The sequence below is a fragment of the Oxyura jamaicensis genome, chromosome 12 (assembly GCF_011077185.1).
Source record: "Oxyura jamaicensis isolate SHBP4307 breed ruddy duck chromosome 12, BPBGC_Ojam_1.0, whole genome shotgun sequence".
Taxonomy (NCBI): Eukaryota; Metazoa; Chordata; class Aves; order Anseriformes; family Anatidae; genus Oxyura; species Oxyura jamaicensis.
The window spans coordinates 18,014,827-18,040,846 of NC_048904.1; the positions used below are offsets into that span (position 1 = coordinate 18,014,827).

Consider the following 26,020-nt stretch of genomic DNA (forward strand, 5'->3'; position numbering starts at 1 on the left):
TGTGTGTGTGTACTGGGTCTCATTGGGATGGAGTTCAGTACTAGTGCTATTAAGTGTCCATTGTAGCGTTTCTGTCCATGTCCATTTTGAAGAGTTAGTTACTTTATCTGTGGTTGACACTAGAATTCAGTGATGTCTGTTCTTAAATTTGCTTTCAGTGCGGCTGTATTCTTTGGTATGTTGTAGCCTTTCTTTTTCTTGTTTGAGGTAAAAGGGGTATGGCCTCAAGGAAGTGTTGTCTTCTCACCTGGTGTTGCATGTAAAATCCATGGCTTTTGCAGTGCAGCACAAAAATCCACCAGCGAGGTACGGTACTTGGCTGCATGGCTTGTGCCGAGGTAATGGAGAGTGAAGTGGAGAGAGAGATACAACTGGCTGAAATATCTCCATGCATGTATAGGGTCTGTCTGCATCGAGCAGAGAACACTGGGCTTTACCATTCCTCTTTTACCATATTACTCTTGCCATAGTGGAGGAATGTAAGACTGGATGTACCACTGAATGAGACAAATATATATGTTTAGCTTCAGTCAAAGTGGCGCGGAGTCCTGCTCCACACCAGTTGTTTTGTGGTGACAGAGTTGGGAACCTAGTCTCAGAGGAAACTGAGGTTACCGCCTCTGCAGCACTTCAAGGATTTGGGCATCATTTGCCTTCCCTTCTTTCCTTCTTGTTTGTTTTGTGTTGTTGTTTTTGTTCTTTGACACTTGTATGGTCACTGCTGCAGTGTCTGTGGTTTTGCTGCTACACCTGTGTGTGACAGGAGCTTGTGAGCTGGCTCTGCAGCCAAACCAGTTGAATGCCTGGTGATGAAATTGTTTTCTCATTTGCTCAAATTGCTCAACTGTGTGGTATGTTGGGCTCAGTCACGCTCTCTTTGAAGTCCAGAATAAAACTGCCATTGATATTCATGAGAAAAGGTAAGGCCAGCTGTAGACCAGTCCTCTGTACAGTGTTTCGTCATTTCTGGCCTGGGAAGCGTGTAGCTGGGTGGTGTTTCATTACATGTCCCATAGTCAGCCTGGGCAGTGCTGTCCTCATCTAAGATTTTTTACTAGCAAGCGTGGCTTCAGTCAGTATTGAAACTTATGGGGAGAATTCCATGTCCTCGTTCCTGTCCAGCTGGGTTTGTTGGATCAGTATGAACCTTGTTGGTTGCAGCTGCCCTGTTGGGCACAGACTGAGCTCCCTGAAACACACCTTTGGAGCTCAGTTAGCACAGCTGGGGGCCCTGGGTGCTGGACAAATCCCCTCCCCTGCTCTTGCTGCTGTACGCATGTGGATAACCATGACTGACGCTAGGAGACATCCCCGTCGCGTTCACGTGGAGCGCTGAGTATAAACGGAGCTCAGATAAGATTTTATATTCATCCTTGTAAGTATGATCCTAGTAGAGATAACTCTGCTTGTCTGTGACATTTATAGCTGAGAATTAAGTACCAGTAATGGAAAAAAATGTGGGACTTTCATACTGCAATAAATCTTGACATATTATCAGCTTTAACACAAACCATTGATCATTTAATTTCAAGTGGTTTCCTTCCCACTTCAAGAAGAGATTCCTCTCCTAAGGGCCAGGTACCTGTAACCATAAAGAAGCTAACTCTGAGAATGTTTTGCACCGTTGTTGGATATAGTCCAATATTTTCCTGGCCAATAGACACCACGGACCCATCTAGATGGGACAGCACAGCTACAGTGAGCCCCCAGGGAGGCTGGAAGCGTTCTAACGCTGGGCTCTTGTGGCAAATGCCTGTCTGTACTGGGATCCACGAGGACTATAGCCTCCTAAAGAACGGTAGTTGCTGTGAGAGAAGGAATTGTTTGTGCTTCAAAAGACACAGCAGTGTTTGGAAATTTTGCTTTCATTCTGGACTGGAATAAAAAACAACCTGTCAACACCTCCTTTGAAGTGAAAATGAAAATTGAGACAAAACAAGAGTCATCATTTAAGATTAACAAAACACTTTGTTAATGTTTGGAGGTAAAACATTTTGCTTTTTTATTTCTATAAATATACCATAATTGCTTATGTTATTTTGTAAAGATTGTAGTAAAGTCCAAAACTGTGCAACTGTCTTAGAACTACAATATTTTGGTCATAAATTATGCACTTTTTTTTTTTTTTTTTAAAAAAAGGCCATTGATTGACCTGCTCCTGCAGAAATCTTTCCATGAAAGGGAGGGTGTTCCCGAATCCTTCCAGTTACCTGCTGTACTGATTAGGGTTGTGTAGAGCTGGTGCCTGCTCGGTGTACACGCTTTTCAAAGAAGATCTCCTTCCTGTTCTGCTTGGCTCTTCTGAAGGGCAAGTTGTTTTGAATACCAGCTGCCTCACACCTTAGGCTCCAGGTGAAAAAACAAGTCTGCTGGTAATCTGAACGATCTGTTAGTTCGTGGGGTGGCGTAAAAGCAGCTTTGTGTCCTAGGGATGTACAGGGAGGAAGGTATGAGAAAGCCAGCTTGGAATGAGTACACTGGCCCTGAGTTGCTGTGAGCTCTCACAGTTCCAGAGAATCAGGGGGACTTGAGCCGAGTTAGATTTGGGGCCAGTGGCTAACTTAGCTAAAGCCTAGAATATTTACCCAATGTAACTTTTTTTTTTTTTCATCTTGCTGTTGGAACTTTCAAGATAAAAACCCAACTCCCACAAATACAAGTTTTGTTTTCAGCCATTTCTAGATTTCAAGCACTCCAACTGAGCTATTCCCATCCTTTGATGCTCCCAGGCCTTCCGGATCTATTAAGTGATTTTCAGGCATTTCCTCAGAGGAAGGATGTAATTTGTCTTGAAGTGGCTATCAGGTACTTTAAGTAATAAATACACAACTTTTCAGTGTATTTCTCTTTAATGGTGCTGGTGTTCCTGCAACTCTAAACTTAATAAAAACACCCAAACCCTAACCTCCTCAGTAAATCTTATGATGTATATTATATATATATATTTTCTAGATCTAAGTGGGTCTTGAAACAGGATTCTTCTAATTTTCTTATGCTCACTCTTCATATTCTGCTGCATTGCACTTGATACTGAACTGCTACAGATTTTTTTCAAAGCGTGCTAATCAATTTTGGTTCAAACTGAGTTAAAATACTTTACAAATTGCTGTCACACATCAGTGAATGGAATTACTTTAAGCCAGGTTAGGTCAGGAATCTCTAGGTACCTAATCTAAGCTTCATTACTGAAAGTAAAGGTATCTGCAGATCGTGTGTCTTACATTGTTGCATTCAGCATTACAACCATTGATCTGTGCCCAGGGCTTTGATGGTGTATAATTCTGTGCAAATTTTCCGGAGTGTTAGAGACGTAAAGCTCAAGAATTGGGTTTTGGTTGTAAAGACCTTCCAGGGCAGTGAGGAAAAGTAGCACACCTGAGCCCCTGCTGCTGCTGTGGGCAGTAATCCTCCCTTCCTTGTCTTCCCCTGAGTGCCACTGTTGATTCCCTGGTGGTAGCGGTCTGGCCACGCTGCTGCACGAGATGTGCTGCTGGTGTTGAGAGCCAGCCTTGCAAGAGGAATAGTTTTCAGCTGGCTCAATGCAAAGGAAGTTACAGGAAGTGCAGGAATGTTCTTTTTGGGGAATGCACATTAATCTCTTAAAGATTCATCAGAACTGGCAATGTTGGTTTCTGTCTTTTGTCTGCGAAGTGTGGCGTGGTTACATTGCTGTAACTTGGTTTCCAGTTTGTTCTAATTTCAGTTGGTATTTTAGGAAGATGAGAACGTGGAAGTACATGATTATGCTATACAATTTCTATGTTACGTGTATCTTTCTTGAGTACTGATGAGTATGAACATAATTCTTACCAAATCAATGCTTGATCTGAGCTTCTTAAGTGTAAGATCATTTTTTTTTAATGAGATTTGTCCAACTGCATCAGGCAGAACTGGATTCACATTGCTAAGATATTGGACCTGGTCCTGCTTTCTTTAAAAATTCTAAAAAAAAAAAAAAAAGAAATGTTTTGCAGAAGTTTAAAAGAAATCTAAAATAGCCTTACATAAATTTAATGAAAAAAAAAAAAAAAAAAATCTGGATTGGAAAATTTCTCATCGTTCTTTTGTTATGAGTTTAGAAGCACCACATCTCCTTTCCCGAGTTTTTTCATTGTTGGTTCTCAGTAAATACTCCACAAGCAGCGTTGGGAATTTACACAAAATGAAATCAGGCTCTCTGTGTATGCTTTTATTACAAGGCGTGCCAAATACCTTTCAAAGAGTAATTAACATTTCTGTTTCATTAATGAAGAAACTCAGGTATGATTGCCTAACTCATTTGGTTGAGATCACACAATGTATTAATGATGAAACCACACACAAGCTTTTTTGTCTTCTAGGATTATATTTAAATATTTCTCCTTTGAAAGTAGAAGGGAAATATGAATTGCTGTGAACTGAAATATTTCTCAGTTAGCTGTGGGGATGTGGGTTTCAAAACATGCAGGCCTCCCCTAACGCGAGCTTCATCCTAAAATGCATTTGAAATAATCTTTGTTACCACACAAACACCCAAAGTCGTTTGTGTGCTCTCTCTGCATTATTTCCAGAGAAATAATTACGGTTTTTATTTTGTTCCTGCTCCAGAGGAGATGATTGTCCTCTAAGAAAGAGGTAGACACTATTTGTATATCTTTAAACATTTTCCCCGAAACACAAAACAAACAAAAAACCCACGGTGTTTTCATTTAATTTGCAAGTGTGTGGTTAAATTTCCAAGACTTCTTGATGCCATAGTTCCATGTTTTTATTTTTTGTTTCTATAAAAAATCTATTTCAATGAAAATGTCTTTCCAATAGAAAACAAAAAGCTGTTGGAAATATATACTTTTGAAAAAACGGTCTCTTATTAATTCTAGTGGAGGAGGGAGGGAGGAGAGGGCTGAAAAATAGAAAGCATTTTCTCTTACTGTTCCTGTGGTAAGAGGAAGGAGGAGAAACGACAGGGAATATGGCTTTACTACTTATTTTCTACAAGTTGGGGAATGACACTTTTAAAAATGAAAGGTTGCTGTCTCTTTGAAATACTTTGTCAGTGCAAAGGGTAAGTTTTCATAGATTTATGTACATGTTCTGTATCAGTGAGCATTATGGAAAAGAGGACTGAAAAAAAAAGAAATTAGACATTTTATGTTGTGCCAGTGCATGCAAGGGTTCAAAGGCACATCGAACTGTATAACTGAAACTGCTCCATAAGCTATTTTTCCTGATCTTAATAAGCATTGCTTCCCAGTCTACTGCTATCTTCAGAACATAGACAACTTTTTTAAATGATTTTGAAGAGGGCCTAATCTAGTCAAATGTCCGTGTTTTGTCATTTGAATTAAAACTGTCCAAAGATATTTGTAACCAGCACACAACATTTTGTCAGTCTTCCAAAAATGTTGGTTTTGCCTGGCTAACAATAAGGAAGTTGGCATGACCTCACCAACGGCAATGGTTTAATTAAGCTTATTGAACAGAGCTACTGCCTAAATGGCAGGCCATTGTTCAGTGTTCCTCACGTGTCACTTAACTATCTGTGAAAATACAAAATGTTTTCATTTTTACTTGGTAAAAATAGATGTGGAACTATAATAGACTTGCTTTCTAGTCTGAGCAAGTAGAAAGAAAGTTCTTTGATAATGAAGAGTTCATGTTAGCATGCAGTTGGTTTGACTCTTGGGATTCTGTCGCACTGTAAAATGAAGATCTTCCTTCAGTGTCATTCCCCAACATCTTATTTAGTATCCTTTGCTATTAAATGAAATTATATGATATGTAAGTGCTACACTTCATATAATACAAGTCCACTTTTTCAAAACAGAAATTAAAAGGATTGGAGTGAAACCAGAGGCGCTTTTCCCTGTTGATTACATCCTGCCAAAAGTATTATATTAACTTGTATCTCACTTTTAGAGACAAGATCTGAGAGTTGCGGCCCCTTTTGGCTTTACCTATCTTCAGAGCAGCATCTGTTACAGCACGGTGCCAATGAAATTCATAACTTGACAGCGGGGGTACAGAAAGTTGGAGGACTGCAAGCATACCTACCACATTGGGCAGCATTAGAATCAAACATTCTGCTACTGCTTTTCACTTTGTGTGCAAAGAAGTAGTTCTAAAGTGCTTAGTAAAAAGGTCAAGTGTGTGTTATTCTATTACAAAATTAGTACTTAGTTCCATATTTCTGTGCAGAATGTAGAACAAGAATTTAGATGAAGTTTTTTTTTTTTTCCCAACTTCAGTGAAGGAATGCAATGTTTTACCAGTTAGGACACTTGAATTTGTCTCCTACAGTTTTTAAGTAGGTTGTAGAAGTGTACTGGTCTTTAAAATGGTTGTTTATGCCTCTCTAGGCTTGTTTTGGCTGGTGGAATTCTTTAAGAGCAATCATGCTGGGAAATGCAGTTTCTTGGGAAAAACTGAAAATCGAGAGCACGTGACCACCTCCAAGAATTGTTACAGAGAGCAGGCTGTGCTGTGGATGCGAGCTGATGTGGTATGTGAGGGGAAATGCAGTCAGCTGGGGTATAGAAGTTATTTAAGAGAAACTGTTTTAGGAAAGGTATGTCCTCCACTCTTGTTGTACTTAAGGTTGCAAAGGTAAGCTATTATTTTTGCTGCTTTAATTGGACTTTGACACCTCTTTTAAAATAAAGGGAACCTCCAGGAAAAGAGCATAGAGTAATTTGTAATCTGAGTTGCATTGCCCTTATCTATCATCAGTGTACCTGTGTGCACTTAACACTTCTGTTTTCAGCTCAATATCCACTACTTGCTTTGAAACCTTCCCCTGTCCTGTCAACTCTTTTCTCAACACAGGTTTTTCCATGTTGAGATTTTTCACTTGCTTACCATGTGGAGTACCAACTGATGTTTTAGGGGAGAATGTTGTTAATGCTGTAGGGAGGATATTATTATCCAAGTATCAAAGCAGATTAATGTAGTTTCCGTTGACAGAGATTTCTGATGCTAGGAAGGCGAGCATACCACCGAGGGTATGACGCAGAAGGAGTCATAGTAGAAGAGCTGCAAGGGCAAGATAGCCAATAATAAAATTGGTAACATGATCCTTGTTGGCTAACTTAGGGACAAACAACTCTATGTTCATTTGCCTTCTCTGTAACTCTGCCATTACTAATTTTTTCTATGATGAGCAAAGTGGTCAGAAGAAAAATGACAGCTAAATTCAGTGTGGTTTTAATGCCATCTCGTGCAGTGTGCTGTTTGTTTGTCTGGCCTAGGGTTTCAGGCATACCTTTGTCTCTGGTCATTTATTTGCTTAACAGAGTTAGTTAATGATGCTGCCTGGCTGCTAGGGAGTAGGCAACACAACAGACATACAAGTAAGTAAAAATGACAATTCCTAAGTATCGTTGGGACTTTTCATGTTACTGACGTCCACTGGGGAATACCCTTTTCCTTTTTATAAGCTGACAATTGAGGCATGGCACCAAATGGACAAATCCTTTGTAAAACACTTACGTTTCTGTATGATGACAGTGCCAGTGGAGACCACTAATTCCACACCTGTACTCAGTCCTCCATGCTGAAATCAAGACAAGGCAGCCCAGAAGGTTGCTTGCAGCAGGACTGTGCTTGCCACAGGTGCCAGGTCTGTTTTAGCCCTTGTGGTGGTTGTGCTGCACCTGAGAGGAAGGAGAAGGTGCCATGGGCCTTGACCTATAGCCAACATTGGGACCCCTTCAGGCCTTAGGAGGGAGCCCTTTGGGCCTTAGGATCCCTTTTTTGTTGAGGCTGTGAGGTTGGAGCAGGAAACCTCTGCGCCCCCAGACCCGGCCCAGCTGTGTACCAGGATTTTACCTCACAGCAAACCACCCCAGCTGCCATACGCCAAGAAAAACAAACGGCATAGCTATTTGGCTGCCTTCCTTACAACTTTTTTTTTCTTCAAAAATGAGCTTTCCCCTTTCCCTCCTAGCACAACCGCGTACCCGCCGGCCTCACCGAAGCCCTGGGGCTGGCGGCAGCCGCCCGCAGCCCCCGGCCTCGCGATGGCCTCCCTCCTCCCGGGGGGGAGCCTCGGTGAGGACGAAGGAGGAGCCCCCGGCAGGGCACCGGCGTGAGGCGAGGCCGGTCAGGGGCCGGTTCCCTCCCTCAGGGCCGTGGCGGCCCCGCCTGGCGGCGGCAGGAGTAGGAAGAGAAGGAGGAGGAGGAGGAGGAGGAGGAGGGCGGGCTGGCGGGGCCGCGCACGGGGACGGCCGGGCGCCATGTTGGAGGCTTGCTGAGCCCGGGTTCTCTCTCTCTCTCTCTGTGTGTGTGTGTGTGTGTGTGTGTGTGTACGGGTGTGTAAGGGCGGGTGTGTGTGTGTGTGTGCGGGTGTGCGAGCGTGTGTAAGGCCGTGTGAGAGACCCGGCTCCTGCGCGGGGTGCGGCGGGGCCGCCGGAGGGCAGCGGCGCCGAGCGCGGCCGGGGAGAAGCCCAGCGCGGATCATGGATGTCGAGAGGCTGCAGGAGGCTCTCAAAGGTGCCGCCGGGGCTTGGGGCGGGGGGAGCGGGGTCCTCACGGTGACGGGAAGCGGGGGCTGAGCCCCCGGGGGGGAGCCGGGGGAGCCCCTGCCCCTGCTCCCCTTCCCCAGGGTGAGGGCCGGGGTAGCTCCTGGGGGAGCAGACGGGGGCCGGGGGCGGCCTGTGGGGAAAGGGGGGGCCGAGGTCCTGCCCTGGAGCCCCCCAGGAGGCCCCCCGCATGAAGCCCCCCGGGTTGTGCGAGGGGCGAGCGGCAGCAGGGGGAGGCCGGGGGCCCCCTGCGGCTCCCCCCCGGCAGGCCCGGGGCTGCCCCTGCCTGGGGCCGTGCCCTGCGCCCTTCGTCCCTGTGCAGCCCTGCACGCACCCCCAGCCCCTTGCCGGCAGCCCCCCGAGGAGACCCGGGCCCTTTCCTTCTCCGCGGGGGCCGCTCCAGAGAAGTTGCCGACCAACTTCTGCTGCTCGGATGCGCGCAGCTTCTTCTCACAAGAATGCCGAGCGCTGTACGGGCTTGGGGAGTTGGTGGAGCCGCTGGCGCTGTGAAACGCGGGGATATTTTGGTGGGAGTTGTGCCGGCAGCTAAATCAATTACCGTGTTTTTTAACTGTGTGTTTTGTTTGTTTGTTCTGTTTTCTTTCTCCATTCTTCTTGTGTCATCCTCATGCCAACAGACTTTGAGAAGAGAGGGAAGAAGGAAGTGTGTCCAATACTGGATCAGTTTCTTTGTCATGTTGCTAAGACTGGAGAGACCATGTAAGTGACTTTTCGGTGATCCTCAGCTGTACCTTGCAGGATCCCTGCTTTTTAAGGGAGTGAGAGGCTACCTGGATTCTCCTTTTTGTGTCTGCAGCATGGTTTTTGAGCTAAACAAGCTCACCTTGGTTCTCACGCTAACTTTGGATGGGTTAGTTTTGTGTGCTGGTAGGTGGCTTTATCCGATAGAGGGGACTTGAGTGCAGGCCATGCTGGGGGTATCAGTCGGGGTTTACTGATCCTGCCCCATGCAGCACAGCTGTTGCTCTCTGTGTGTATGTGACGGGCAGGGGGGTTCAGGTGGGACCTTAGCTGCTTGCTGTCGGATCTGCTGTAACGCCTGCTGCGTGCAGCAGCCAACAGCGTGGTCTGGCGTGGCGCAGCTCGGCCTTCACAGCTTCATGTGAGGAACACGCAGTGCTGTGATCGCATCCGAGCCCCTTTGGCCAAGGGGGGAACCGCCAGGAGGGGAGACCAGGAGGTGTTTTCTGCTGGGGAGGCACAAAACTCACTCCCCGCTCAGTGCTGATGCTCATTCGCTTTCCAGCCTGCCGTGACCCTTTGCGGGGCCTTCCCCTTCCCCTCCTTTTCCCTTTCCCTTCCCTTTCCCCCTTCCTTCCTCCTCCGCGTTGTTCCCCCCCCCCGCGCGCCGTGCTCGCCCCGGGCCGCCCCGGCCCACTTCCTGCGGCTCACTATTTGGCAGGAAGCGGGCGGGCCCCGCCGGGTGCGGCGTGCTTGTGCTCACTTTGTGGCACCCGGCCTGCCTCTGCCCCCGCGGCCTGGGGACAGGGACACAGGGACGGGGCCCTGTGCTGCCCCCCCCCGCCGTGGGGCTGTGCTGTGACTTCTGCAGCCCCTCCAGCCTGTACCAGGGTACTTCCCTTTGCTGGCCCTGTACAATCGCTGGTTGTGAGCGAACACCGAGCCCTGAGGTGCACGTTGCTCTTGGAGCAGGAGGCTCTGGCCCGCCCGCAGGGCCTGGTGGTGTGGGGCGCACCGCTCCCAGTGCGGGCCTGCTCCGCCGCCGCCTTTGGGTCAGTGTCACATACAGAACTTTTATCCTCTTCAGAAATATTTTCCAGGCTGGTTTTCTTGTTTCTGCCACCAACACACGTATTCCAAAGCAGTTTTAAAAAGTGAGTGTAAAGGAGCATGTCCTTCACAAAATTCCTTCCCGGGTGAAACTTGGAGTTTGAATAAACTTCATTTTGTTTCCGTTGGGAAAATCCAGATTTTCTTAAAATTATTCTTTGATTATTACAGACTGTAGCTTAAGCCTCAACAGGAGTCATCAGGAACTCCACACAGGCCCTGGCCTGTTTTCAAGGTTTTCTTTGGATTTTTTTCCTTTTTTTTTTAGGTCTGTACCATTTTTACATCATTCTCAAACCTTTCAGTTACATTAAATTGTTTTTTAAAAAGCGTCAGACATGAGCATCAGCAGTATTCAATGTAATCTGGAGACAGACATGGAAATGCTGTTCCAGTGCATTTGATTTGCTTCCCATTACCTGTTAAATTCTATTTCTTCAGATAACATGCTTCTGTTTTCAATGTGTTGTGCGTCAAAGTATCAGGAGGCAATTAGTAAAAATTAAAATCTCATTGTGGACGTAATGTAAAGACTGGTGACGGGTAATATACCTTTATAAGAGCCTGGTGTATTTTTAAGCTAGTACCTCTTGACCACTGTGATAGAAGTATTCTAAGTGTTCCTGAATACGGACCTGCTAAATGTGTCAATTCAAAACGAGCTAAATATTCTTCATTTCATGTTGTGCAAAAATAATTTTATTTAATAGAAATCCAAAACAGTAAGAAATGGATTGTCTGGCAACATGAAGTCTAAGAACATGATTTGTAGTAACATTAGTTAGGATTTTTATGAAGTTCAGAGCTCAGTTTGGAAAAAAAATGGTGATTAAGCTGGGTAATTGCACAGTTTGCAGTCTTACTGAAAAACAATGGGTCTTATTCAGTCACAGCCTGTTCCTAGAGTAACAAACAAAAAGTACCCGCACAAGTGAGGACCAAGGCAAATAAGGACAAGTGAAATGTGAAGTATTTTTGCTTTGAGTTATTGTTGTTTCTGGTGGCGTTATGTAGTGCTCGTGGAGGTTTGCTCTGCTCTGTAACTTGCTCTGATGACTGCTGGTTGTGTTCTGCAGTCTCCATCCTGGGTTAAAACGCAGCGTTCTCACCCCCCATACCTCTTCCTGACGTGGTTGCAGCAAACCTTGTAAAAAAAAATGGTAAAATTAGTTTGAAAGGATGCTAATAAAGTAAACGAACATGATTTTTAAGGTTCTCCCAGCAGCGTGATCATGGCATACCTAACTTGCTCGACAGACTGGAAGCCCAGTCTCACTCCTGTAAGGCCATGGGGTGCCTCCCTGCCCCTGTTTGTTTCAATGTGCTTATTCATCTCCGGGAGTTAAGAACAGGTACATGCAGGTTCAGGTTAGGCTGTAATTTTACCCTTGTTTCTCTTGGCAGCGGTCTTGGCTAATACAGCCCTTGTGTCACTGCTTCACTTGTGCTGGTTCAACTGTTTATGTAGCTGCGTGGTAACCTAGAGCAGGAAAGTGCTCGCAGTTGTAACTTTCTCCTCGGCAATAGTGCTTTTAGCAGGGATCGGTTCCCAGACCCAGCTCGTCGTGCCCGTGTTGGCTGGTATGTCAACACCGCAGCTGCCGAGGCGGTGCAGGGGAGGGACAAAGGGTGAGAGCCGTGTGAGCCAGCAACGCAACCGTGATAAGGCCCCCAGAGTATCTTTAGGAATAAAGTCTTTTCTATTTACACTGAAGATTTGGAATAAAAGTGTTGCTAAATTTGGTCACCAGCGTAAACTTGGATGTTTTATCAGTACCTTGCAGTAAAAGCCCCGTCATACAACCACCTGTGTTAGATTCATCCATTTGAAATCTAACACTATCTTCTTGTGCATAGTTAACCATTCACTTAATTGTTTGTGAGATTATGTGCAGTGTTTGCAAAAGCTGGTCTAAACTTCCCTTGTTATGTCTCAACAGAAGCAAAAAATGGATTGCTCGACTACTTTGCAGTAGTTGATTGCTTGACTACTTTGAAAGTTCTGTTTCTTAACAGTTAATATGGTAAGACTTTAGCCTCAGGTGAAATGTAAAGTAGATGGCTCAAACCTTTTTAATCCTGTGTTGAGTTTTAGGATTTTTTTTAAAGGAGTTATATATTCCTTAATTGACTTGACTTTACTGAGACATTAACATGGGTTTTCCTTGGCGAGACCAAGGAGGTTCAGGGGAGGATCATTGTAACGTGTCTTTCTATAGATCGTAAAGGATCAGCATGACTTGCAGAACTGAATAAGGGGAAGACATGAAATTTGTTATTCTTAATAACAAATAACTGTAGCTGAAAGATGACTTTAAAAGCAGGATATGTTTTTGTGCTTTTATTTTTTTGCATAAAAATTACTTTTTATCTTTTTATCTATTATTTCGAAGGTATAAACAGTTTTAAAAGGTGGTACAAAAATTCACCACACTGCAATACTAGAAGCAGAACACAAAAGTGAAGTACAGTTTTTATAAAGAATTATTACAAAAAGAGAAATGAAAATCACTTAGCAGTGTCTTGGCTTTAAAATGGTCTCTTACCTTTTAGGAAGTTAATCTTGGATGTAAAATCACTCTGCCCGTCCAGTAGCAAAGATGCATTTACTTTGGTTCTTCATGAAGAAGATCCAATTTGTTTCTTAACTGGAATTTTCCTTTGGTTCTAAAGGTAAAAATAAAATGTAGAAAAGAAATGAGATCAAAAAATGATTTGTCAATTCTTTCTGAGTTTCCCCTGTTGCTGCCTTAGGGCAGGCAACTTAGGAAGCACAGTTTTAACGTCTTCCTGCAATGCAGGGTATAATACAGCTCCTTACTGGCAGTGAAGGAACGCAGAAATGAGTGGTAAGGTACCAAAATAAGGAGAAGGACAGTATATATGCAGAAGTGATGAACTAACACAGTTCTCTGCTTAAGCAGAGAATACTTGGCCTGGCCAGGGCGTAAGGTAATTACACCAGGTCGTGCTCTGGATGCAGAATAAAGAGCCATTCAAACACACTGACTGCACATTCCTCTGTGTAGACGAATTCTTTCCTCCGAGTTTTCCTAGATCATCTGAAATACTAGGCTGTGACTCCTCTAAGGCTGAGGACAGAAGTTGTCACTTCACTGGTTCCCGGGAGGATCAACATAACTACCATTCTGCAAAGTGTCTCGGGTGAAGCTGAGTACGTGTGGTTGTAGAGCAAATAGGAGCATCTTCAGTGTCACTGTGGAGTAACAGAAGTTGGAAAGGACTTCTGGAGGGCAGCCAGTCTGACCAAGGGGAGCAAACTCCAAAGGCAGATGGGCTTGCTCAGGTTTCATTTTCTCAGGAAGGTCTCCAGTGATGGCAGTTCCACAGCCTGTGTTTGTTGACTTGCTGTTTGACCGCTCACCATTTGTCTCGGTACTCGTGGCTCTCATAACCAGCTGGGGTTGTCCTTGCAGAGACACGTTGCACCCTGAGTGACGTTCAGCTCGCTGTCCCTGGCACCCCGGCTTCTTCCCATGGAGCTGTTGCCTCGCTGGCACCTACCCCTGATGTGGCATGGGCTTACTCCGTTCTAGAGGCAGGACTTCAGATTCAGACACCACTGAGCACTGCTCGGGGGGCCGGCTGCCTGCCAAGCCTGTAGCTGTCCAGTTAAGCTGCCGAGGTACCACGGGAGGCAGCGCTGTGTGTTTTGCTGAGGTCCCACGAAGCAGAGTTCACGGATCTTCCCCTGGCCGCAGCGAGGCGTTCCGTCGCAAAGTCAGGCCTCTTGCTCGGGCGAGATTTGCTGTTGCTGAATTACATAAGTGTAAGTTATGTAACCACGGCTCTCTCCAAGATAACAGCAAAAGGCGTTTTCAGCCCTTTGATGCTGTTTCACGTACCCTGCGTAGCAGAGATTGTATTTTCTGACTCTTTTTGAGTGCAGTTCTTTGGCTTGGATCCCTCCAGCTTTTATTTTGTTACAGCGGTGAAATAGTTGGTCGTCTGCTGAAGAGGTGTGAGTGGAGATGGTAGCACTGAATGCACACAGGAATAAATTCCTGCTCTCAGCTTCAGTGTTTTAGGGATGTGTTCTGACCTTTTGTGTGGTAATTTGTTACAAACATGTAAATGCTTATAGCCGCATTTCTTTTAGCTTATTTAACATGCTCAAGTTTAGGTCTGATTTTTATGTTGTTGGGCTTTATTTGACTCTCAGATTTGGTGCTTAACGTGAGTGATAGCTTTTTTTTTATATATATATATTTTGGAAATCTTGCTCTGAGTTTCATTATCTAGAAATCTTTAAAACTGGTGGGGGAATGTAATGCCTTACGAACTTCTTAAAAATGACATAAAGCAGTTCTCAGTTTCCTGCTATAACAAACAAGCTAGTATGTTCTGCAGGGAGCCTGCGTGCCTTTGTTAGCGCAGGCCTCTTCCATTTCCACGGTCACCAGCGAAGCGAGAGAGGTGTGAGTAAACTTCCTTGTGTTGCTTCCTGCTATTATTCCCCAACTACCCCTCTACTCGTACTGCGTTTTCTGCCTCGGAATCCACTCGTGCCCCCAAAGGACTGGAAACCCAGTAGAAAAGCCTGCCGATTTACCTTTAGGGACTGCGTGCTGTTGTTCTGTTTTATTTTAAATGCCCCTTAGCTGTTGGGAGTGGGGTTTGTAGCATAAAGGTCAGACTCCCAGTGTCAGATTTGCATGATGAACCGATCCTAACAAATTTAGTCTCTGTATGAAATAGACATGAAAGGAAAAAGGAAAGACAAGATCCTGATCGTGCTGACTTTTTGCAGTGGCTGGGCTGTTGTAACTGCAAAAGCAACTGTGTGCAAGCAGATTTTCCTTGGTGCATCCATCGTCATGTTCGTAGCAGCAGGCTTTGTGCAGGCAGTTCACTACTGCTTTGTACAGAAAGCCACCCCGCCATTACTCTGCACCACTTAGCACAGTTGCATGTGCTTTTGACCATTACCTTTAATTTTCTTCTGTTGTCCTTCTACTCAGGCTCAGTTCTGCACTCCTTATTCCTCTCTCAGTTTGAACCTCTAGCTCTTAGTGCTATTTCATCACATCTGCACTGCCTCAGTTTTATCTCTGTTTTCCAGTGGGCCTCGAGTCAACTGTTTTGTGGTGGCTTTGCTCATTGTTATTTAATGTAAGCACTTCCCCAGACCACTGGGTATTGTCCTACTCTGTATTACATTTTACAGAAGCAAGGATGTTTATTTCTGGTTTGGTCCTGTAACTGATGAGCCTTGTTCTTCCTGCAGGTTTTGGGAAGGTTCCTTCGTGATGGCATCCATTGGGAGGGAGCAAGGTGCTGGAGCCTGCAGGAGGGAGGGTACAGAGCAGTCTGGTCGGCTTGGTGGTGTGGTTTATCTGGTTTGTGCCTAAATGAAACTGATTCTGCTTTTCTACAAAGCTGATGTGTCTGGCAGGTCTCACAGGTTCAGAGCTAATGGTGCCTGAAGACAGCTACGAGATTTCAGGAGCGGTAGAGCAGCACCCTGGGTAAGATGGCTGCACCTGATGAGGCTTTGTGCTTCGAAGTGGTAAAGCAGCACTGTGATGATGGTGCAAAACACCTGATGGCTGTTTACCAGGTCAGAGAGAGATGGCATACACTGTCTCAGCCTAGACTTGGTGTTTGGATTAAAGTTACATTACTCAGAATGATTTTACTTAGGAGGCAGCTTCTATAGAGATAGTAATTTTAGGTGCAAATTCAGGAAGACTTTAAAGTACATGTTGGTTGTTGCATAATAGTTTGCTTAAATTTGACTCTCTGCTAAACATGTTTATTGAGGAAGTTCAATCTTTTTTGTTTCTGTACTCCCTGCAGGAGCTCTAGACTACTGTCAGTGTATTGTGCCTTTGTCTGACGGATTATTTTCTGGCAGAATATCTATTGTATGGGATGCACTCTGAAGTGTGGTGTGGAATTCCTGCAGAGTCTCGATGATACAATGCATAGCATCACTTTTGAAACGTGCCTTAGTGGACATCAATCTGCAGTGAAATTTTGTTTGAAATAGAAATGAGTAAAAGCTAGGAACAATGCAAAGAATTGTTAGCATTGAGATAATTACGGTCGTCTAAATTTAAACGGAATGTCCAGTCGTGTTAAAGGCAGGTCTGGGCACTGTGTAAGTGGTTCTCAGGAGGCGTTCTGACATACGGACAAAACCTGACAGTTGCTGCCGCTCTGCTCGGCCAGTGCTGCAGACGTGCAGCCACGGTTACCTGTGGAAAGCAGCTGAATGTTGGTGTTCTTGGGCTGCGTGGGACTGGCACTTGGGAGAGGGAGAAGTCGGGTACACCCCAACTGCAAACTTCTGTGCTAGGGCCTTGGTGTTCGCAACCCTAAGGCTGGTGTGATTGTCCCTTACTTGAAGGTTAATGAAGAACAATGGAAGTTCAAAATGTGGTCACTGAAATCGTTCCTTTTTGAAGTAATTGTTCATGGGGTAGCTTGTTGTAGCAATAACAGAGTCAAAGTCTTGAAAAAAAAAGTAAGTCATAAATATGTTAATACACACCCAGTGCTGCTTAGATGGCAGGACTTGGATGGTTTTTGATGCTCATCCAGAAGTCTGCGTGCATAAGGCTTGCAGCACTGCGTACTTGGTGTGTACCTTATAGGAACATTGGTATCCGAGGTAATTGTTCTACATGTAATAAAACTTGAGATTTATAATAAATTTTATTTGAATATGCGCGTAACTGAAAGTACACGAAGGAGAAATCAGAGTAAGGTCAGAATTAACACAGTGCAGAAGCCCAATAAGCAGAATATTTTAGCAAATATATCAGTTTATTCCTGTCAGCCACAGAAGACTTAAATGTTCAAGTGAAAGAGGGAAATGTAATGAAAATAGCATCTACTTTTACTTTTATCTTCATAGATAAGCCACTGCCTGTGGTTGTGGAAGTTTTGGAGGCTTGCAGTTACTGTGTGCGCATTGCTTTCAACTCTGCTATAAGGAGTTTATTTCCCAAATGAAGAAAAATAAATAGAATGTTTGTACTCTTGTTCTGTGGTCAGTTTTTGCCTTTAAAATAAAAGAAAACAAAAGGTAATCGGGTTTGTTTGTCTTTAGATAACTGTATTACGAAATACACTTTCCTGAGATGTTCAGGGTCAGTTCAGAGTCTCTATGTTCTGCACAACAGCTGTATTCAGTTGGAGTCAGTCAAGTATTTATCAGGAGAGATCAGAATTAGTCCCTTGATGGTTACAGATAGTACTTTAATGCCTTTGTCAGCTGTCTGTTTCCATAGCTAAGTTTTAGTCTTTGCTGTTCCTGGCAATCACAGTAGTAACTTGGAAGCAGTAGGGAGGTGAGCACTCACTACCACAGTAGATGTACCTCTAATGTAATCCTGTTTCTGTGGTTCTGGAGTGAGCTTGTCGTGCTCGCCGAGAAAGAAGGCAAGGACTTTATTTAGGCTGACAACGAGTGAATGGAAACAGAACAATACCTTTTGTGCTTGTGGGAAATAGCAGTTTTTCCTCCTTTGAGCTCTTCAGTATTTTTTTTCCTTTAAAATGAAAGGTAAAATGAGGTCAAACCCTGCTGAAGATAACGTGAGAGCATTTTAATTTTACATGAGTTAGGAGGTGGGGGTGCTGGCTGGGCGCTCCCCCAGGAAGAGTGTTTGCCAGTGTGTTTTCCTAACAGAAGTGTGCAACAAAGCATGATGTTCCAGTAAATTCACAGTACCGTATCACCTACAGTTTAAAACCTACCGCTCGTTCAGGAACACTGAAAAATAATCTAGCACTGCAGGAACTGCCCTGTTCCTTCTGCTCGTGGTGTTTCAGGTTGGATGCACGTGTCCTTGAGGTTGTGGGAGAGCATGCCATGAAGTTTGCTGCTGGCACAGGGAATTTGAACTGGGTACGTGACTGCTGGGTGCACTTCATTTTCTGTGCCTTTTGGCTTTTCAAATAGTTTCCTAGACCAGAAGAGGAAAGGTATTAACTTGTTTTGGATGAGAATTTAATTTTACTTCTGACAGCACAGGAGGATTATTGTGTTCTACAGGCTATCTTCATTTTCTATGAGCTCTGGAGCAAAGCATAAAAGAGAAGAAAATTATTGAAGTTGGCAAGTTATTTCACTTCAAAAAACACCTGTTTCCTACTAGCAAATCTCTGTGGGAATGTAATCTAAATCAACAATAATTGGGGGAAGCTAATATGAGAGATATGTCTCTTGTTAGAAGTTAAGAGAAGTCCTCTGAGATTGTCCGATGGTTCTTTCATTCTGTGTCTTGGGGACTTTATGCTGAAATCAGTTTAGCTGAATAAGAGGGGTTCGAGTGCATCCTAAATGTACTATATTTAGGATGCCAATAATAGAAGGAGGGTGGAGAGGGAAGTGCTCCTTGCTTCTGCCTAATACTAGGTTGTGATGTTTCTCTGGCCTGTTCGGTTAACAGAATCAGTAGTGGATGTGCTTTGGTTTTCCTGTTCATATTAAGTACTTTCTGGTATACAGCATCTCTCCAAAACAGATGGCATCCTCTTAAAATCTCAACCAAGTGAATTTGTAATGAACTTCAACACTGTGAAATCTGAGGACAGCCATCCCACCGGGACTCTTAATGTTTTAAGTACATAGTTAGGTCTCCAGAAGCTTAACATCGCTCCAATATAATGTTGTTATTAATTACACCTATAATCTGTGAAGCAATTCCAGAAAGGTTTATGCAATAATTGCAGTACCTTCATTCCAGGGGGTGGCCCTATTTCAGGCATACTGAGTTCTTCCTCCTGTTCTAGTTAATTTTACGTGTTGTCCTGGCTTAGCTTCCATGGGTCTTACAGATATTTGTAACTTAAAATCCTGTAGAGCTTAGATAAAGTGTGTAAGACACGTGTACTAGCTTAGTGTTAAATCGGATGCTTTAAAAGAGGTGCAGAAAAGGGAGATAGCTAACGTTCTGTTGTTTTCTTAGGCACTTCTGGGAGCTTGCACGCCAATCTCCATGTAATATCCAAGGCAGGTAGCACTGGTAGGGATCCCATGAGTTTTTGTATAGGCTTTCCTGAAAGCAGCAGGGAGAGCTCGGTGTGCCTCAAAGGGGCAGGGGCAGTGCAGGTGCAGCTGCCCTCTTTGGCTTGGTCTGTTCCCTGTCAGTCCATGTGTGTTTGTCAGCCTCCGCGCTGCCAGACTTCTGCCTCTCCATTTGAGTTTCCCCAGCAGCCTTTCAGATTTACTTGTTACCTGCTTTTTAGTATTTGTCAAATCCTGCCTGAACAACTCTGAACGTTTCTGTCTTCCTGCTCTTTTTGTTGAAATTTCGAGTCTCCTGAAGGGCAGCAGAATCGATGATAAAACTTGTCCAGCGGTAGGAAGCAAATAGCAGCTCCTCTCACCTACAAAACCCCTCTTAATAGTGCGAGTTATGGTTCTCCTGTCCTGCAGGGCAGTACGGGAGAAGGCTGCTGTCTCAGTTTGATCAGCACAAATATTTAAGTACGCAGGAGATCAGGGAATTGGGGGGAAGTCTTTTTGCATTTTGACTGCTTCCCTTTCCCTGAGAGTGGGAGTGATAGGATTAGATTATTTCCATGTAAAATGCAATTTTGTTTTTGCTATGCATGTTTGGAAGGATGAGTTCTGTACAAATCATGTTAGCAGAGAAGCAATCTTATCTTGCAGGGAACTTTGTGCTAGTAATTCTTTTAAACCAAGGCCCAGCATCAGATTACTTGAGCTGCTTTCTGTCTAAGGTCACCTCTGTCCCTTGTGCTATTTATCAAATAGGTTTGGTGGATTTCTAAAGCTGGGTGATGTTGCTTGGCAAACTTCTGTTGATCTGTAGTAATGGATTACTTCCAGCAGATAATCATGTAGTTTAAGGCCAGGTGTGAAATAGTTTGCTTTTATTAGAGAAACGCTATCTGGGGTTGTGTTCTCCCTTGTTTAAGCTCTGGTGCTGCAAAGTTACATCTTTTTGTAATTCTTCTCCATGCAGTGGACATCTGCTGCCTCATCAACTTGCAGTGAACAAGTATGTTATTGTCCTACTGGTAGGGTTGGCTTATGCTCCTTTGTGTCTTTCTTCATAGGGCTTAAACTTCTTATTTTCACCTAATTGTGTTCCTATCTAGGGGCTGGGGGTGTTTGCAGGGCTGCGAGGGGTGGCTTTTTTAAAATAATATTTTATTTCTTGTGCTTCTTTTTGTACATCATTTCATTTCACCTCTGTGTGCTCATTTCATATCTTCTGTATTTGACCTTTCTCCCCCCACCGATTTTCAGCCTTTTCTCATGCTTCCTCTCAAGTTATATGTAAACATTCTCAAATCTTGCTTCTGTTTTTCATATTATTGGCTGTTGGATCAGTTGCTGCCTACTTTCCTGTTTTTTCAATTTCTGTGAAACGCAGCTGAGTAGCTTCAAACACAGAAGTCTTTTCCATCCACATTTCTCTGTTACCTTCCTAATGTAAAGTGCAAGGTCAGGGGCTCCGTGATGGTGCAGTATTACGGTGTTAAACATCTGGTCATACCTCGCAGCGTAATTACCAGCAAACCTAGGACAGAGTATTGTGTATTTAAGTGATTCACAAGGACAAACTAAACGGTTGCATTGTGTTAATTCCTATGCTTTCATCTGTGACCTGACTATTACACTTCTTTTTATTATATAAAATTTTGGAATATATAATAGCAGCATTTACACCCCTCCTGGGAGGGTTTGAGGTGCGTGGCCCTGCTGTGCTACAGGTACCGTACAAGCTGTAGTTCTGGAAGCAGGCTGGGCTTGCTTCCTTTCAGCCACTCATTCCTGCTTCTGGTGACTTCTTTCCTGGCTGTGTGTTTTGTTTAATAAAATCAGTTTCCTTTTTTCCGCTCTAATTTTCTGTATGTCAGAGCAGAACCTTTCGGCTGACGGAAGCCTGGTGCAGGAGCGGGTGGGAGGGAAGCAGGAGGATTCTTCCTTTGAGCAGAAATACCAGTTTACAATGATGTGGAGTATCTGTGAAGTTCCAGGCTCATTAGCCTAGGGGAGCTGTCTTTGTACAGGCAGAATCACACAGGATGACCCAGATATTGTAGCAAAGGATGCTTTAGATGTACATAAGGTGTGTATAACTTAAAAGTTGCTCATTCTCTACAGTGAGAATACGCAGTACCAGAGCATCTTAGGATAAGCTCATTTTTTGAAGTGTTCCTCCTGAAGGTGTTTCCACAGATCGTTCAGCGCTCACGGGGATCTTTGTATTTGCGAATTGCTCTAAAAGTTCTCAGCAAAGTTGGTAGCACAAAATCACAGGTTAGTGGACAGGAAAAACATGGTTTAGAAGACTGGGTGTGCGTTTAGCGAAGGCTGTTTCTGTACAATGCTGAGTGGGAAGAACAAGTTTCTATAAACAAGTCTGCTCAGAAGAATGCACGAATAGTATTTCTGCCATGGAATTTCTTCAGTTTGCTTTCTTGACAGAGCTTAAATTGTTTGCCAGTTATTTTCCAGTGTATAAAGCTTAACGAGGCTGTACATAAAGCTCTAAGGAAGTTTTTCACTTCCAGTTGGCCATTAACTATAGAAGGCATTTAGCAAACTTTGCTCATTTTTAGTGTCTCCCATTTTACCAAAGCAGCTGTAATAGAGATCTTGTGCACTAATGCCAGAGTTATGCTGAGGGAGCACGTGAAATGTGGAATATATATCGTTTTTTCCTTGAAAACAGGTATTTCCTCCTCCTTTATCTCTTCTCATTACCGTTGTCTGGCTAAGTGCCTAGTGTTTGTGTGTGTGCTGATAACTGAAAATATCCAGAGGAGTAGCTATAGATTGCTTTGCAAAGTACTAGGGTAAGCCATTGTAATCCTCCCTGTTGTGTTGTATTAGGTATCAGACCCATCATTTCTGAACCAGTTGTTTTTCTCCATACCTGAGCTGCAGGTGAGTTCCAGGACGTTAGGAGCAGCTGACACCAACTTCTATTTGTCACTTTCATAGACTGGGGAAACAAGCAAGCTGACTTTTCTCCTCTGACACTCACTTTTGATCACTTTCTCTGAAGTAAATAGGTAGTAGGAAGAAAAATCTTTCTGCCTGTACAGAGACGATAGTTTTGTCAAAAGGAAGTTCATTATTTTAACAATCTCTTTCTTCAGATGCACAGCCAGGCATTCTCAAGTTCTATAGTTGGAGTATAATTTTTCATAAACAATTACAAAAACCAAAACACCTGGGTTCAAGCCCCCATGCCTTTTGAAGTATTTTCCTCCTCCTGTGAGAAGAGCGTGTAGTGCTGACCCCTTCCTAGCGGCCTGGCAGACACAACGTTAGGCTGGATGAGGTAAGAAAGAGGAGGGAAAGGGCCTGCTGCTTAACTGAGTTCTGACATTCCTTATCCTAGGATAAGGATAAAAGATCAGCCCGTTTTTCTAGACGTCTCTAAAGGGCTAAAAGGTTGCTTTGTTTTCATAGAGCTTCAGCACTGGGAAGAGGAGGTGGTGGATGCTGCCCGCAGGCAGTAGATTCACATTTAAATCATATTTGCTGTTTTGTGTTGGGTTATTTCAGCAACACGATGCTGATGGGTTAATCGTCTATGAAAAGACGATTCTTTCCTTGGCATGATATCCTTCCTTGGCATGAGGTTATTGATGGGTTTGTTCTGCCCGTGCTTTGTGATGTGCTTATGTATTAAGTGTGTGATTTGTTGTGAAAGCTTTGGTCTCATGGTGTGTAATTGGAGAGCTTTTTCATTTCAGCTTTGCAGGAGTAGTGTCTAATAGTGTACATTAGAAAAGTTACTGTATTTTATAGTTTTCTCTATACTGCTAATTGGAGCAATAATCCCACGAGAACCAGTGGTTCTGTTCAATCTGTCCAGGACATTCCGTTTAGGGACCTTTATTTCCTTCTATTTTGCTTTCTGGTTTTATAGTTAGTGACCAAGTCCTGCGTTCCCCTCTGCACCAAAGTGCTTAATGATTTCCTGGAAGAAGGAAGGTTTGCCTTTCCTCTCCGGATTTCTTCCCCCATTCTTGCCAATTTATTACTTCTAATGAAAGACCAAGGCTTTGTCTTTCCATCCTTAGATAAATCAGAACTAAATTTTCCTGTTTTCATCTCATGAACAAGGAGAAAATTCAGGTGGAGGTAACAGGGCACTGTTGTGGAATGAGGCTGGTGTGACTTCGCTGGATTCACACAGATGTGGCCGTGCCCGTGTGGTCGGGGCCTGTTGGTTTCAGATCACACGTGTGGATAAATGTCATCCGGTAGCTGCGAGAGCTCCTGCGTTGCGTCAGCACGGACAGACTACAATTGGTAGTGACTGAAGGAAATGAGTTGTTTGCAGGTTGCTGCCTGTGCTGCTGAGACGTGCGTCAGCGGTAGGAAGCCCAGAGTCGCTTCTGGGGCTGCTGCGGGCTGCTCGGTGCAGCAGGGCGTGCTCAGAATTCTATAAATGGCAAAACTGGAAGTTGTAAGGCAGAAGGTAACTGATATTCTTAGATTACTTACTGTTGTGGCTGTGTTTTTCAGAAGTCAGAATGGTTTTGCTCAAACATTCGTGAGGTGCTGACTTTGATGTAAAATGTATTTGCCTTTCTGAGAGCAAGAGGTCCCATGAAATGCTTTGAAATGCGTGGATACCCAACAGTTAATTACAAGAGGCCCAAACCAGAAAGGTTCATAACAGAAGACAGACAATGCTGGGTGGTTTCCAGACGTGAAACTCTTTTCTTCTGTAAGCTGAGCGAGAACTTCAGGCTGCGTGTAAGCTCCCTGGTAATGTGACGTGCACATACCCTGTGCAATTTTAGGTTGGAATTGTAATGGTTTGTCAAGGAACTGGCTCATCCTGTTACCTTGTTAATGGCAATTAACTGGTGTAAGATTGTTTTGCTGTAATTATTTAAATAGTTATCGTGCTTTACATTCAGAAAGAAAAATAATACTTTAGTCGCCACATTTATCTTAGGATTGCCATGCCAGCCTGAATTTTGTTTTTACAATTGTAAAATTACACCGTTTTTCTGTGGTTCTGGGGCTGACCTGTATATCTCTTATTTCTTGTGTCCTATGCAGGGTTCAGTGGTCTCAATTTAAAGGTTATTTTATTTTCAAACTGGAGAAAGTAATGGATGATTTCAGAACCTCAGCTCCTGAGCCAAGAGGGCCCCCCAACCCAAACGTGGAGTATATCCCCTTCGAAGAGATGAAAGAAAGAATCCTGAAAATTGTCACTGGATTTAATGGGTATGTAACATTTGTTGCCTAAAATCAGGATAAGAAAAATACTTTCTTAATTTTTAACCTTAGTATTCTGCTTGGTGACCATTTATTATACTTCCTTGAACTGATGAGCAGAAACAAATTTATACATTGGAAATACATTACAGCAGTTTCAAAACTGTCTCTTAATATATATTTATATTAGATACATAATTTCTCTTAATATATATTAGAATAATTTATAATAAAATATTTGAATGAAACTATTTGTATCTTGTGACATGTCAGTCATTTCAGTTTTTCCAGCACATGGGTAGGTTTGTATTAATACCCTCCAATGACGCAGGATAGCGTTACCAGCACGTAACAGGTAAAATAGCTATTAAAGTCAGGTTTCTTTCCATGTATTTTGCAATACCTAGCTGAAAGAACTCTTTAGGTGTTCAGTTCTTTATAAGTCTGTGGCAGTTCAGTAGGCTTTGAAGAACTAAAGCTGTGGTAGACACGGTGTGACAAGGAGGCGAAGTGAACCTGGTTTCGAAGTGTTAAATTCTGCCAGATTCCAATTTATAGTTCAGGTGATACTAGTCGAGAGATGTGTGATATTCAATCTGTTGCTGACTGTGTCTTAAGTGTGTACCCTTTGTTGGTTTTGTAATTCTGGAAGTTTTGTTTCATTTTAAATAAAGCTCCTAATTTATTTTTTGTCAAGGGTGTCTTTTATTTGCTGTATTGCTTTCATAGCCCGTATAGTTATTTTTCTTGTTTCTAAACTGCATTACGTGCTTACCATGAGCTGAGTCGTTCTGTTTGAGTCTCAATAGTTGCTTATAAGAGACTTACTCAGCCTTTTTCTCAGCTTGTCAGAAAGTGGGCATACTGTAAGGCTTACCTCCCTGTTACTTCCCGATTTCAGTTTTGTAGGTACTGCTGACATGTCCTTAGCATGTTATTTTGATGCTAGGTTAATTTTTACTGTCATTGTTCCATGCAATGTTATGTACTTAAAAGGTAAACATCTTTTGTAAGTCAGGCCTGGTTCCCTTTAAAAAAAAAAATAAAAAAGTTTCAGGTCACTCTTACATAAGACAATCCTAAGAATGTGAAATTCAGTGTGTTCTCTGCTGCCCAATATTTATACCAGCCTGCTTCACTGTAGGAATTTAAAAATAAACCTGTCCTTTATGCCAGTCTGTCTCTCTCCTACCTCCCCCAGCTTTTTGTTAATGCTTCACTGCCCCAAAAGTCTGTAATGTTCTCATGTTGAGACAGCTAATGAATGGGCTGCTGTTATCTGCTGTTTTTCCGAAGAGCACTAAAACCTCAGGGTGACCCAAGCATGCAGCTCGCTCTGTGGCTGTGCTGTTCTCATTTGGTGCTGAACACTTGAAAAGCGTTTGACTTCCTCGTTCTTTCAGCTGAACCACCTGGTCTGTGGGGAAGCAAGCTGTGTACATCAGCTACCTTTAAGAAAGTCCTAAATTAGGATGTCCCAGAGTCTGGGGCTGTAGAATAGTCCATT

At 43.5% G+C, this 26,020-nt stretch overlaps 1 protein-coding gene across 2 annotated transcripts in view; it reads left to right on the plus strand.

The window, feature by feature from the left end:
- The first annotated feature begins 3 nt into the window (after window positions 1-3).
- Window positions 4-26,020, plus strand: part of PPP4R2 (protein phosphatase 4 regulatory subunit 2) — a 35,611-nt gene continuing 9,594 nt past the window's right edge. Inside the window, exons 1-5 of one of the 2 annotated variants that reach the window (XM_035337270.1) lie at window positions 4-9; window positions 916-920; window positions 8,332-8,469; window positions 9,137-9,218; window positions 24,352-24,522. In XM_035337270.1, coding sequence (XP_035193161.1) covers window positions 8,436-8,469; window positions 9,137-9,218; window positions 24,352-24,522 — 287 coding nt within the window. In that variant the 5' untranslated portion in view covers window positions 4-9; window positions 916-920; window positions 8,332-8,435. Of the gene's footprint in view, window positions 10-915; window positions 921-8,174; window positions 8,470-9,136; window positions 9,219-24,351; window positions 24,523-26,020 lie in introns of those variants that run through there. The other variant, XM_035337269.1, reaches the window with a different exon arrangement.